Source organism: Parus major, chromosome 18 (assembly GCF_001522545.3).
Source record: "Parus major isolate Abel chromosome 18, Parus_major1.1, whole genome shotgun sequence".
NCBI lineage: Eukaryota > Metazoa > Chordata > Aves > Passeriformes > Paridae > Parus > Parus major.
In genome coordinates this window covers 11,360,300-11,373,590 of record NC_031786.1, presented here as the reverse complement: position 1 = coordinate 11,373,590, position 13,291 = coordinate 11,360,300, and the positions used below count along the sequence as shown (strand labels likewise).

At 48.0% G+C, this 13,291-nt stretch overlaps 1 protein-coding gene across 1 annotated transcript in view; it reads left to right on the top strand.

Annotated features, from left to right (window-relative positions):
- Positions 1–1,047: 1,047 nt before the first annotated feature.
- Positions 1,048–13,291, top strand: part of LOC107212441 (heparan sulfate glucosamine 3-O-sulfotransferase 3B1-like) — a 30,099-nt gene continuing 17,855 nt past the window's right edge. The window contains exon 1 of the mRNA XM_015645687.2: positions 1,048–1,616. Coding sequence (XP_015501173.1) covers positions 1,174–1,616 — 443 coding nt within the window. The 5' untranslated portion in view covers positions 1,048–1,173. The remainder of the gene's footprint in view (positions 1,617–13,291) is intronic.

The following is a 13,291-nucleotide window of genomic DNA, read 5'->3' as shown; positions in this document are numbered from 1 at the left end:
CTTCTATGGAATGTGCAAAACCCCCATACCTGGAGAATTCCAGAGTGATCTGATTCTGGAAAGGAGGGTCCCACAGCTAATGGTATTGGGGGAAGTATCTCCTCAGACAGATGCTCTTAGTTCGCCTTTCAGGACCTGTTCTGCTGGCTTTGGTTTCTGTGTTACTCTCATAATGTGGACTATGGCAAATCTCACCAGGAATTTTCACAGGCATGAATTTCAGAAAATACAGCATGACAGAAAGTGCAGCTGGTTGAAAAGCCAACTCATCAAAAGAATAGGTAAATCATAGTATCACAGAATAGTTTGTGCTGGAAGGGACCATTAAAGGTCACATAGCCCAGCCCCTACCATAGGTGGGGACACCTTCTGCTGGACCAGGTTGCTCCAAGCCCCTTCCACCCTGGCCTTGAATGTTTCCAAGGATGGGCCATCCACAGCTTTTCTGGGCAACTTCAGCAAGTGTTCTATCACCCTCATTGTAAAGAAAAATTCTCCCTAATATCTAATCTAACCCTTCCCCCTGTCAGTTTAAAACCATTATCCCTTGACTGTGGTAAACGGTTTGTCCCCACCTTTTTTACAACCCCCCCCTTAGGTACTAAAAGACCACAATAAAGTCTCCCTGGAAACCTTGCTATCCAAACGTTTGGGGGTAAGGAGGAGAAAGGAATGAGCGACATGCCCCCAACACCATAATGCCTCCAGTGCCTGACCCCCAGCTGGCGATTCCCTGCAGCCGCGGGGGCACAAGGCACGGGACACCCCTGCGTGGCAGCGGATTTGCAGCCCCCGGAGCCCTCCGGGAGCGGCCGCGGGAGCGCCCAGCGGGCCCGCGGCAACCTCGCCACGACGGCGAGCGACGAGGCCCCGCCCCGACGGTGCCACGCCCCCAGCATCAGCCAATAAGCGCGTCCTATGCTATCTTCGCCCCGCCCCTCCTTATTATGCGAGAACCCTCGGCTGTGATTGGCTGAGGGCTCCGCCCGTCCCCCGGGCTCGCGCCCCGCCCCGCCGCTGCCTCTGCCTGCGCTGCCGGCGGCGGGAGACGGCGCTGGGCGGGCGGCGGCGATGGGGCCGTGCTGAGGCTCCGCGGGTGCCCATGAGGCGCCGGGCAGAGCCGAGCCGAGCCGGGCGGGCTCCAGCCATGCTTCCCGGTCCGCCCGCGGGCACATGGGGCAGCGCTTGAACCGCTGCCTCGATGTCCCCGTTGCGTTGCCGCCGCTGAGGCGGAGGCTACTGCTGCTCTTCATCATGCTCTTCCTCTGGCTCTATATGTTCTACTCGTGCGCCGGCTCCTGCGCCGGGCTAACGACCCGCGGGTCACCCGCACCGTCCCGCGTCGCCCCACCGCTGTCCCCGCTGCTGCCGGGAGAGCCGGGCGAGGAGAGCAGCCTGGAGGAGCAGCGGGCAGCTCCCGACGCCAGCAGCCCCATCTCCAGCTTCTTTAACGGCTCCGGTACCAAGCGGCTGCCGCAGGCCATCATCATCGGCGTGAAGAAGGGGGGGACGCGGGCGCTGCTGGAGTTCCTGCGGGTGCACCCCGACGTACGCGCCGTCGGGGCCGAGCCTCACTTCTTCGACCGCAACTACGAGCGGGGACTCGCCTGGTACAGGTACGGGCCGGGCCAGGGCGGGCAGCGGCCCCGCGGCGGGACGGGGCTGAGCGGTGTCCCCGCCGTCCTGCGCTCGCCGTCCTGGTGCGGGGATGCGGCCGTCCCGGGCTCCGGAGCAGCAGGTTGGGGAGCGCCAGGGGCGATGAGTTTAGCTATGATTCCACTCTAAATGCTTACCCCCGAAAAAGCAACCCCTAAAAATACAATAAACGCAGAGCACAACTTGCGGTCCCCGTTAGCCCAGGCGGCGGCGGGGCGTCTGCAGGTTTTCCGCTAGCCAAACCGTATTTAATCTCTATATAAAGATTAAATATTAATTTAATAATTTTAAACACTCTTATTTCGCTGTACTTCCAGGTCTTTTGCTGGAGAGTATTTTTGCTCCAGCTCAAGGTGCTGCTGCGGGATGACTGGTGTGTCTCCCGGGTCTGCATCGGCTGGCGGGCGGTTTACTCAACGACCGCACGCTTGCGGGCATTTTGACCCGTTTGGTTTGGGGTTTTTTTTAACCCATTCGAGTGGGATTTGACCCGTTATCTTTTTTCCCCTTTTCTGTATGGGGGAGGCGAGGTGGGGAGGGTTTACCCGTTTGGGAATTTTTTGACACTTTAGAGAGGGTTTGACCCGTTCCGGTAGCGCTGCCCGGGACTGGCAGGCGGCAGTTTCAGATAAAACTTCCTCATTCGCTCCCTGCGTTTAGTCTCCGTTAACTTTCTCCTGCCCCGTACTCATCTCTGGAGCTGATCGATTGCCCGAGGTCGCGATCGCCAGCCCAGCGCTGGACGGCGGGAGCGGTGTGGGGTGTAGTGGGAAACGGGAGCGTCAGGAACGGGATGAACACTTTGGATTGGGAGAAAATTATAAATTTCTGGCTAGCATCTTGTAAGGATGGTTGTAATTCTAAGTGGTTTTGCGAGGAGCAGCCCGGTCCGGGATGTCTGCGTGCGGGTGGACTCGGCGGAGCGGGCGGCGGTGGGTGCGGAGGAGAAGAGCGATCGGACACCGAGCGAGGGGCGACTCCGGTTTCGGTGCCTTTCCCGGCCTTTTCTGATTGAAGTTCCTTATCAGGATTACTTTGAATATGTTTTTCTACTGAGTGTTTACAGGAATGCTAAAGGAGCAGAGATGGAAACTTTGAAGCTAGATGGCAGCTGTGAAGTTACGAATTGTAACGTCTTTGTAGTCTTGAAACTCCCACCAGGCAAGTCCAATTAGGTTTATGTCTCTTTTTTTTAATGTTGCCATCCCTCAGCAGTTAGTGAAATGAGTGCAGGATAAGATCTGATGAGGAGGAAGTAATTTTTGAAAGCTGTTTCGTTTTAAGAAATTCTGTCGTCTCGGTGTAGGATGTGGTGTGTTATCCCACAGCAGCCCAAATGAAACCTTTGTAAATTCAACTGAGTTTTAAAAAGTCTTCATATCGCATTTTGAAGGAGAACTTGCATATAACAGAGCAGAAAACCTGTCAGGATTTATTAGCAAGATGGTGTTGTATGTGTTGAACTCTGTTTTTAATTAGGCACCTAAATTAGACCATAAAATGGTTGATTAATCTTTTACAAGTAGGAGGTGGAAGGGGAGAAGGAGAGAATAATGCTTATGATTGAGTTCATTTGTTATCCCAAATGTAGTGGGTGAAAGCCAATATTTAAAGGATACACATTATTTTTAAATTTGGAGAACAGGTATCAAAGTTGTGTTTAACTTCCTAAAGCTTCACCTTATCAGCTGCTGAATTTTAAGCAGTGCGGGCCCTGTCCCTGCAAATACACTGTAGTTTTTCATTAGTACCTTTGCAAAGGGGCTGTTTTAGCTGAAATCTGATAAATCTTGAGGTCTGGATGATGATGCTCTCAAGCAGCAAGAGTAAATGATGCTGGAAGTCTTGGAATCAGTTGTGTGTGATTCACCCCGAAGACGGGAGTGTGTCTGGTTGTCTGTGGGATTCAGACCTAGGTCAGTTAAGGGGGACTAAATAATGCAGAGTACTTTTGGGAAGATGAAAACCAGACAAGTTGTTATATATTGTGCATTATTTCTAACTTAATTAGAATTAAATGCAAAAGTTTGTTCCTATAAATTTTGTCATTGGAAGTCAGATCCTATACAGTAGTAACTCCAAGCTCTAGCTGACTTCAATGAATCTTGGCTTCTCAGCACTTCTCAAGAAAATGTTTATTTCTCCCAGACATAAATGAGGCTTTTATTTATTATCTTAGTATTATTAAGGAGATGTGTTTATATTTTCTTGTTACTGGTTCAGTACAGTTCAGTACAGGATTAATGATGCTATGAAAGGTGCATGGTGTCAGCATTGTGCAGTGAGCTGGCCAAGCCTCATCTCTATTTTTCAGATGTTTTTGCTCAAATCAGCTGAACTTTGGAACTAGGGGAGTTACTGTGTCCTCAGCACCCAGAGTGCAGTGTAAATCCAATTGGCTAGCTTTGAAAAGATGAAGATGGAATTTTTGACCCACGTCTCATTTGAACTGTGTTTTAGCTAACTGGCTAAATTTGTTTGTATTTGTTAGGAGTTTTTGTTTAAGTTGTTCCTACCATCCAAAAACTCTTTTTTCAGATTTTCAAGATGCAGAGGCATCAAATTTACTTGTTTAGCTTGATGAATTCTTATTTTTGGAGGCGACTCTGATTAATCCTGTTTAACTGCTTATTTCTGTCTGAAGTTTTCATCTATTGAAAATAATTTTAGAAGGAAGGAACACAAACTTGCTCCATTTTCTGTCAAGTGAAATGAAAAATGTTGATTTGTTGCTGTAGTGAGGAATGCAGAACACCATCAAGTGGTGCCGAATATCATTCCTGAGAAGCAGAGGGAAAACAGGAAAAATGAAATGCTTCTTATCGATAGTGAGGTAACTAAAATTTAATGGAAATAACTTATGTAGGCACATTGCAGGATTTCCACCCCCCACCCTAATAATGAATACAGTATGTTAACTGCTTCTACTGAAAATACATACCATGACAGAGGATAAATGGGATCCAGCCAGTATTACAAACCAATTTTATGAAGTGCCTTGAATTTTTGGATAGTAGAGAAGCTCCCTCTTTGTGGCAGTAGGGAGTTCAGCTCCACAGCCTGTGTCTGGCAGAGCGGCCTGTAGGGATGTTGTTCTCTCTGGGGTTTACTGTAGAGCTTGGGGAGGAAAGAAATGCTTCTTGTAAGCCTAGAAAATCAGTTGTTGAATTTCTTTTATTTTCTTCATTTGATTGAGTAAATGCAATGATGCATTTTGAAATATCCTAGGCACTTGAAAGCCTGTTATCTTATAATTAATGTAAGAAAAAATTATTGTCATTAGTGTTACATGCTTTGGGTTGTTCCTTTTTTTATTATTATTTTCAGCCCAGTGGTCTGTAATGCCTGTCCCTCCTGCCTTGGGCTGGGCATTGCCAGCCCTACTCAATGTCACTGATTTATATTTAAAGTCTGTAGCTCTCTGCTAGGAGCCCCTGTGCCATGGCTGTGCCGGCTGTAACTGCAACAGCAGGACTAGGCTGAGCTCCTCTGCCTCTAGCACCAGGGAAACCTCTTGTCATTTTTTCTTCTTTTCTCTTATGGAAAATTCTTAAAATGCTGGTGCTTTGTCTTCCCACTACTGCTAAGTTGTCTTAGTTCATTCTCCTTGCTGAGAATGGGTGATTTGTATCAGCAAGATCATGCCCTGTGGTCTGGTGGTGTGTGATAAGCTGTTTCAAATATGCATTTCTTAGACTCCCAAATTGCTTGAACTTCAGTGTGCAAAGTGATGCTTGTCAGCAATTCCTGAATTGGGAGAAACTTCCTTATTTTTTTTTTTATTTTTCCCCATAAGCCTCCTTTTTTCCCCCAAGGAATGTGGGGGGGTAAAAGCTGGTGCTTACAATCAGCCAGGCTGGGAGCAAGGGAAGAAAAAGGAAATTACGGTCAAATTTGGGGTGAAAGCCCCGATGAACTGAATCCTGAGCAAGGCAGGATTTTGCCCTTGTGTTTGGCCATTCTCTATAAGCTCAGCTTTAGTGAAGGTTTTATACCTCCTGCTTAATTGCTTTCCCAGTGAGGCATGGACCTGGCAGCACAGAAAGAACTGTGGTTGGTTTCTCCCAACTGTTACATGGTTTATTTGCCCCAGGAAGTTTGGGAGCAGTCCTGATACTCCCAACTGGAATTTGGGTGCAAATGACTGCATATGAGCAAAGACAGGTTCCTCCACTGCATTCCCATGAGTTGTGCTGGGTCAGAACAAACATATCCTAAAGGACAGTTGTGTTCTCTGGGAAGGTTTTGCTAAACAATTTTGGTATTTACTTTTCTTGATGTGAAAAAAAAATTAAAACTCAACTCTTGACCTTGCATTGTGCTGTACATAAGCAAGTGGGGACTTATAATGGTCCCCTCAGAATGTGCATGGAGTTGAGTGCCCCCTTGGCCACTGCAGCGGCTCCCTACACTTCCAGAACTGCTGTGTAACACTGGGAGGAAAATGGCCCCCAAAAAGAAGGGCTGGGCTGCTATAATCAGTCAGCAAGGCCCTTGTGTTTGCATGGGATCATTCCTTTAGATCTGAGGAGGGTTGAGTTGTTCAAACAGATGGCAAAGATTATTCGTGTTGCTGGGGTTTCAGTGCACTGCTCTGTTTCAAGCATGTTGCCCGATATGACGCACGTGACAAGTTCTTCCCAGCACGACGCTGGGGGGAATGACATTGTCTGTTGTGATCAGGTTTCATGGCCTCACCTGTTGAGCTGCTGAACTTTTCAAAGTTGACCAAGCGTTGGGGGTGACGGATGAGGATGGTGGATCTGCCTGGCTAATCGTGTTAGCGCAAGACCGTGTGGCCTGCTGGGAGCATTGTGCTCCGTGGCATGAAAATGATGGGAATGAAAACCCATGGGCTCAGCTCTGGGTTTGGGATTTATTTTTTTTTTTCTTTTCAAGTGGGCCATGGCAGGTGTCTGTAACACACAGCGAGTGTTGGATATCTCAAGGCACTTCCAGGCAAGGCTTTGTTTTTAAAAGCATCCAGCAAGCTCTGGGTGCAGTGGCTATAGAAACTCTACCCAAACCCCTGTTCTTTGGAGGTGTATTTCCAATCTACTGATGATAGGAATGTCCTGTATTTGGGCCTCTCTTGTTGAGCTGCTCTGTTCACTTGAGGCTGGGTTTGGGGCTACTTACCCATCCCAACTTGGAAGAAGTCTAATTTAGTGATTGTTCAACATGGGATTCATGTTTCCTGGTGGTGTGACCATGGGTGACCAATGGGTTCAGGTGATAATGAATAGGCCAGGGCCATGTGGGATGGGTAACCTATGGGTTCAAAGAACAACAAATACTGGGGCACAGTGTCTCAGTGGCGTAAATGGTGGGTCAGAGGCTATCAGCTACTACCTGTTGTCACCATGTGGTGTGTGAGGATGGGCTGGAGAGGCTTCTTCCTTGGTTTGTGGGAAATGACTAAGTGCTGTGCTGGGTCCTGACTTGCTGCTGCTGACTCTATCGGGTCTTGCCTTAACTGTTGCAATTCCTGGTCTTTCAGCAGCTTGCTGTGTCTTAATTAGCTTGCAAGAAACACCATGTGCTTTCTAAAGGTGCTCAGCCCAACAGCAGACAGAAGGCAACAGAGTAAATGGACCTTATCTTAGCTTTCTTAATGGAAACCAGGGGTCCTGTGATGGAAGATACTGATTATCAGCAGGCTCGGAGGAAAGGTGGGGAGAGTTCAGGACAGGAATTTGTGGTGGTGTAACTTTGCCATCAGGGAGTTTCTCCCAGTCTGAAGGAGGTGAGAAGGGGTGCAGAGACAAATGAGGAAGGGCATCACATTGTGCCATGGGTCAGCTGAGGGGAAGAAATGGGGGTCAGGAGCACAGTCCCTCTGTCTCCAGCTAGGGAGAGCATGGTCTACTTGGCTGGGATGTGCAGTGTACCTTAGTTCCTTCATGATCATGATCCAATGGTGACAATCTCTCCTGGTGCCATGCTGGCTTGAGCATTCCCCATAGTGGTTTTCCTCTTAGGAATAGCACCGGAGGAGGAGGAAAATGAACTCAGTGATGATGATGGTGCATGTGGTGCCCTTGTACTGGGAGGGTTCAGAGGTGAGGAGGGAGTTTTGGGAGCTGTGAGCTGGGTTGCTTGGCTGCCTGACCTGTCTTCCTGGCCCTGTGACCTCAGGAATCATTCAGAGAAGACCAGAAACTTGGGTGTTTAGGATTTTAGATGATGTTGGTGGGAATGTTAGAGGAAAATAGGTGTACAGGTGCTGCTGGCAGATCTCACACTGATTTCTGGTAAATGGGTAATTCAATTTTAAAATTTTTTCCATCAAGATATGTGAGCATGGCAGTTCCCTGCCACATGGTGGCTAGGGAAGCTTTATTTAGAGAAAAATAATTCCAGGTTCTTCTATATGCTTTGCATCTATGTTAACCTCCTTGGAAACACCCTGGAACTAGCCTGCTTCTAAAGCAAAGCAATTTTGTTTTCTCCCCTCCATACAGAAAAGGGAGGGAGGAAGAACATCTGTACAGAGGGATGCTGTGACCTAGCCCTGGCATCAAGGGAGTCATGTCTCTGTTTGGCAGCAGGTCTGACAGAGTTTAATTTGCAGCCTGTCTGGGATGCAGAGCTGCATGGCTGACTGACCTTGCCCTTGATGTGGCTTGTACAGTATCACACATAGAGCCTGGCTTTGCTGTCCCTGTGCTGGTGGGTGTCATCCTCCCTTGTCCTGGTCTTCTTGTGAGTGTTGTGCTGATAAAATTCCATAAGTCAGAATTGAAATTTGGCCAGTCGTCTCTGCTGGTGCTGCTGGGGATTTCTGCGAATCCACAAGGTGGCTGGTTTGTAGTAAAAGTGAGCAGTTGTAACCTTTCCCTGGAACTGGCACAGACTTTGCATTCCTGTCAGTGCAGCAGGCAGCTCTTCCAGAATAAAGAGAGAATTACTGTGTGTGGGCTTTCATTTTATATGCCAATGTACAACATTACAGCTGGATGTGCACGTTTGATAGATCCTTCCTAAGAGTGAACACAAGGCCAAATTGCATTGCAACAAACATGGTCTAACAGTACTGAGTATGACTGTATTCTGCTACACCAATTCCCTTTAAAAAATACACTTTTTCATGTGGGAGGTTGACTCTGATGAGGAGATGAGTCTTCAGCAGTGTGTGGTGACAGAGGCTGAACCAGGTCCCCGATATGACTGTGTGGAATGCAGTCCAGAACCCTGCTTAGGGAAGGGCTCCAAGATCAGACCCTCAGCATATATCCATGTGAATGTGCAGAACACATCCCCACAGAACCCAAAGTCCATTACAATTCTTAACTTCAGTAAAGCAGCTTGACAAGCTTTATATTAAACCCCCAACTTTCAGCCTTTTTTGATTATCAAATGCAAACTTGCATTAAAGCTTGAAAGCCTTGCAACTTGAAAACTTAAAACTTCAAGTGTGGGTGAATGGCACAGAGAGGCATAGGAAATCTTTGAAAAAGTGCTCATTTAGTGAAAGGGCAATTGCACTGGGGTTAAGCTGCAGTAGTACTTTTGATTTGGGATGGGGTCCAGGGGCTGCAGTGGCTAAGCAGGCTCAGAGCAGGGATCCTTCTGTCACTAGGGGGAGGACAAAACCCCAGCATCTTCCTTATAAAGTGCTTTGCTGCTTCACTGAGCTATTAAATATTTGTTTAAAAACTGGCAAGGCCTGCAGCTTTGGCAGGCCTTTGGTTTGTTTTTCTAAAGGTGTATTAGACTTGGAAGGAAATCAGGAGGTGTTGGAGTAAACAGAAGGTGTGTCCTTCGGTCCTGGAGTGGCTGTACATAGCCCTCAGCTAGTTTGTACACAGGACTGGGAACACTTGCTAAACATGAATTGCAGAGGGACCCTATGACTGTGCTGTGCCCTGTGTCTCTGCGTGTTGGAACAAACATGCTGCCTGACATTGAGGTGTTATGCCTCTGCTCTGAGCTTCCTGCACACACCTCTGGTGCCACGTTTAGGGAATTGTGCCAGATTGGATCCAATCTCCTGAGTGCTAGGGGGTTCCCATCTTCTGCAAGTGGGCTGGAATGGAGCAAGCCCATGAAGGTCTCACCTAGGACCAGCAGAGCAGTAGTAGATGTCTGGGTGACTCTGAGCATCCCTGGCTCCTGCTCTGACTTTACTATCCCTGGACCAACCAAAATGAGCTGCAAAAAGCCAGGCAGTTGGACTTCGCTCCTTGTTGAGGAGATGCTTAGCAAAGCCCATCTTCCTTTTTCCCAGTGCAGTGCACTGAACTTTTTGCAACTTAACACAAAGCTTGTAATATCTTTTTTATCCCTTTTAATTTCCCTCTTCAGCTGGTCCGGTAACTAATGAGCCTTGGGCTGTCTGCATGGCATCTGGAAAAGCAGAGGGAATAGCTAATATGGTGTGTTGAGCAGGGAAGAAAACCTTGAGAGGAGATATCAGCCTTGCCAAAGCAGAAGTGGAATTGCCGGTTAGGGTTTCAAGCTGGGTTTGCTGCAAGCTGAGGGGGCTGGGAGCTGCTGTCTGCTCCGAAGCCTGGTAATTACAGGCTGTGCTGGGACAGCCGGGCGCGCAGGAGGAGCCATCGGCCCTGCACCGTGTCTGGGCACACACCGGAGCCTTGGCCCGCTGCCCTAGCTGTGCTGCCACTGCTGTCTCCCCCTGGAGATGATTTCAAGGTCAAACTGCTCAATGCAGTGTAATAATTAATTAGGCTATATATAAACAGAAAGTTCATGTGGGCCTAAAGTAGATTAGGAGCCCGTGACTTTCCTCTTCTCCGCCTTCCTCCCCACAGTCTTCCTCTTCTGGGGCTCCTCTGCGGGTGAACCCTGCAGTTGTCGCAGGCTCGGCTGTTCCAGCAGGGCTCACCACTTGGGTTAAGCAGCTGCACAGCTGGGTTGGAGCCCAGAAATGACAGGGGCAGAGCAATGCCTACTCTGCCTCACCCAGTTCCCCCATCAAACCCACTCCTGGTGCTGGAGGACAGGGCACATGCCAAGTCTCTGCCTTCCCAGAGTGAATCGATTTACTCGGTGGTGATGCCTGATGCTGGGAATAGCCCTGTGCTGGGAATAGCTGCTGGCATTTGCCTTCAGTACCAGGCATTCCAAAGCTCCTGTTGCTTTGAGACTCGGTGTAGCAAGAGCTAAGATGGACAGCTTGTTCCCCATCATGGGGAACATGGGGAAGCTTCAGTGTGGGGCTCAAAACCTCCCTGAAGGCATGTTTCTGTGGCATTTCCAGAATGGAGAGGGAAGAATAAGCTGGACTTATTCTTCCCGGAAGAGATACAGAAACTTAAGTTGGTAATGAGGCTTGAAACTAAACACCAACAATTGCTTGACTTGTGACTCCTGGAGAGATGAGGTTTGTATGGTATCAAAATTGATAATGCTCTTTTATTTATTTTCTCATGTGTCTGTCTAAACCTGGTCAAAACTCTCTCCAAATGTAAAAATTTAGGGAGAATATTTATTTAAGTTTTGTGTTATTTTCAATATAGCTGCAGAAACATCTTAAGGAAAACTAAAAATCAGACTTCTTAATCAAGAAGTGATTATGTGCTGTCAAGGCAGTTGGAGAAGGGCAGAGCAGCTTCCAGCTCTTCCAGACCAGCCCAGATTTTACAGCAGGTGCATGTACATGCCCTGAACCCATCAGCAAAGTCTGATCCTTGGTATTCATAGGGATGAAAACCTTGAAAACCAAAAAGACCCCACGTCCAGCTTCAGGAGCAGTGCGGGAATGAGCATTGCCACTGCCTGTGCTCACTCCTGCTTCCTAGGCCATCTCCTCATCCATGTCTAGTTGACTGAGGGCCACCAACAGGAGGAGATGCCCAGGGTCATGGGCTCCATATGAGAGTTTGTGTTTTGGTAGTGTAGGTTGTCCATCTCCAGCTCCCCGGCTCTCCAAGTCACAACTGGTTTTTCTCACTTTTCAAGCACCAGGCTGCATCTACATCCAGGGGATGGAGGCAGAGAGAAAGGACTTTGTGAGACTCACAATGGAGTCCCAGATCAGTTCAGCTGGGTTGGAGGGGGTTGGGCTGTCTCTTTGAGAACCCAAGGGTGTAGAGATCAAAGGTGTGGGTGAGTCAATTACAATTCACATTTGGTTCATCCATATGTTTAAGTGTTTGAAAAGCTTCAATGGTCACCCATTTAATATCTCTTATGCCTATTGATTTGTTAATCTGACACTTGGTTTCATCTGAATAATAATAGCTGTCATTCAGAGTCCTCAGTGTTCAGTGAAAAGTCATTTCACTTGGGTTGTGCTCTAAGGCCTTGTCAAACTGGCCCACAGTGCTCTTTATGTACAAGGGCTTGAAGGATTTGGGGATATTTCAGCCCAATGGCTGGCTCTGGAAGGAAATTGGTTCTGAATGAAAGCAGGGTGGAATGCTGGAGGATGCTGGTGGGCTTTGGCACATATAGTTTTGCTTACAAGGTCCTTCCTGATTGTCACCACAGGCATGGACCTGCCATCACATTGTGTGGGGTGTGAGGAGATGGCAGGGTTACACAGGAAGACAACCCAAGCCATCAGAAAAGGGAAGCAGCCCCCCTTAAATACTGCCTGAGTGCTCTGGACTAGATCGAATCATTGGTATGGCCATGGGAAGTCTTTAATTATGTGAATACCTTTTTAATGAGAAGCAGTGTTTTGCATCTGTTGTACTTGCAGCAGAGCATCTCCACCAGCTGAGCCTGCTCTTTAAAGATCTCTTGGCTGGGTGTCATTGACTGTTTATGACCACGCCATGATCCCAGGTAATGACTGGGCAGAAAGGCAGTCTGCAGACAGACCTGCTCCTTCATGTTTCCCTAATTGGCACCTGTCTCCCTCCTTCACTGAGAATTTCTCTCCTTCCCAAGGCTGGTTTGGTTTCCTTCTGCTTTACCCCAAGTCCTGCAGTGTCACTGGGAACTCAGGAATGTTGTGGCACCCCAAACTTCTAGCCTGATTGCCTCAATGGGCATGCTGGGTTTTTGTCCTGGAAATTATTGTATTTTCTGTCTTTGATGCTTGATGTGAGGCATCAAAAGGAGGGGAGAGTCAGGAGATTAACCCTGGCCTGAGTAGAGATGTTGGCAGAAAAAAATCTCATTCTGGACAAATGTCTCACTGCCCTGGCCTGTTTATCATGGAGAGATCTTGATTTTCAGTGCTACTCCTTTATGAGAGCAAATCACAAATCCATTAACAAATGAGTTGAGGTAACAATCCCATTTGTGTTAAAATGCATTTAGGGATCAGTACTGAGAGGATCACCAATGTATTAATTTGCCAGGCCTTCGTTCCAGTGGGTGGCAAAGTTAGATCATTCCAGTGAGGGTCATGCTGACCGGGCCAGTGCCCAGATTACTGATGGTTCAGGTTGTGGTTGGTGCCACCTCTCCCTTCTGAGAAGGAAGCAGGAGACTTTCAGGAGTTAATTAAGTGTCTCAGCTGGGAATAAAGTCTAAACCAATTTTAAATTCTTGACCCACTCAATGAAATGCTGATGGTAATGAGCAGCTGGTGAGTACATGCTTTGTTGGTTGAGCACCCTCCCTGTTTTCCTCTGATGGGTTTGTTCTTTCCTGCTGTTACAGGCCACGGGGAAGATCTTCTGATGGTCAGAGGGGCATCCCCTTCCCTTTACCACAG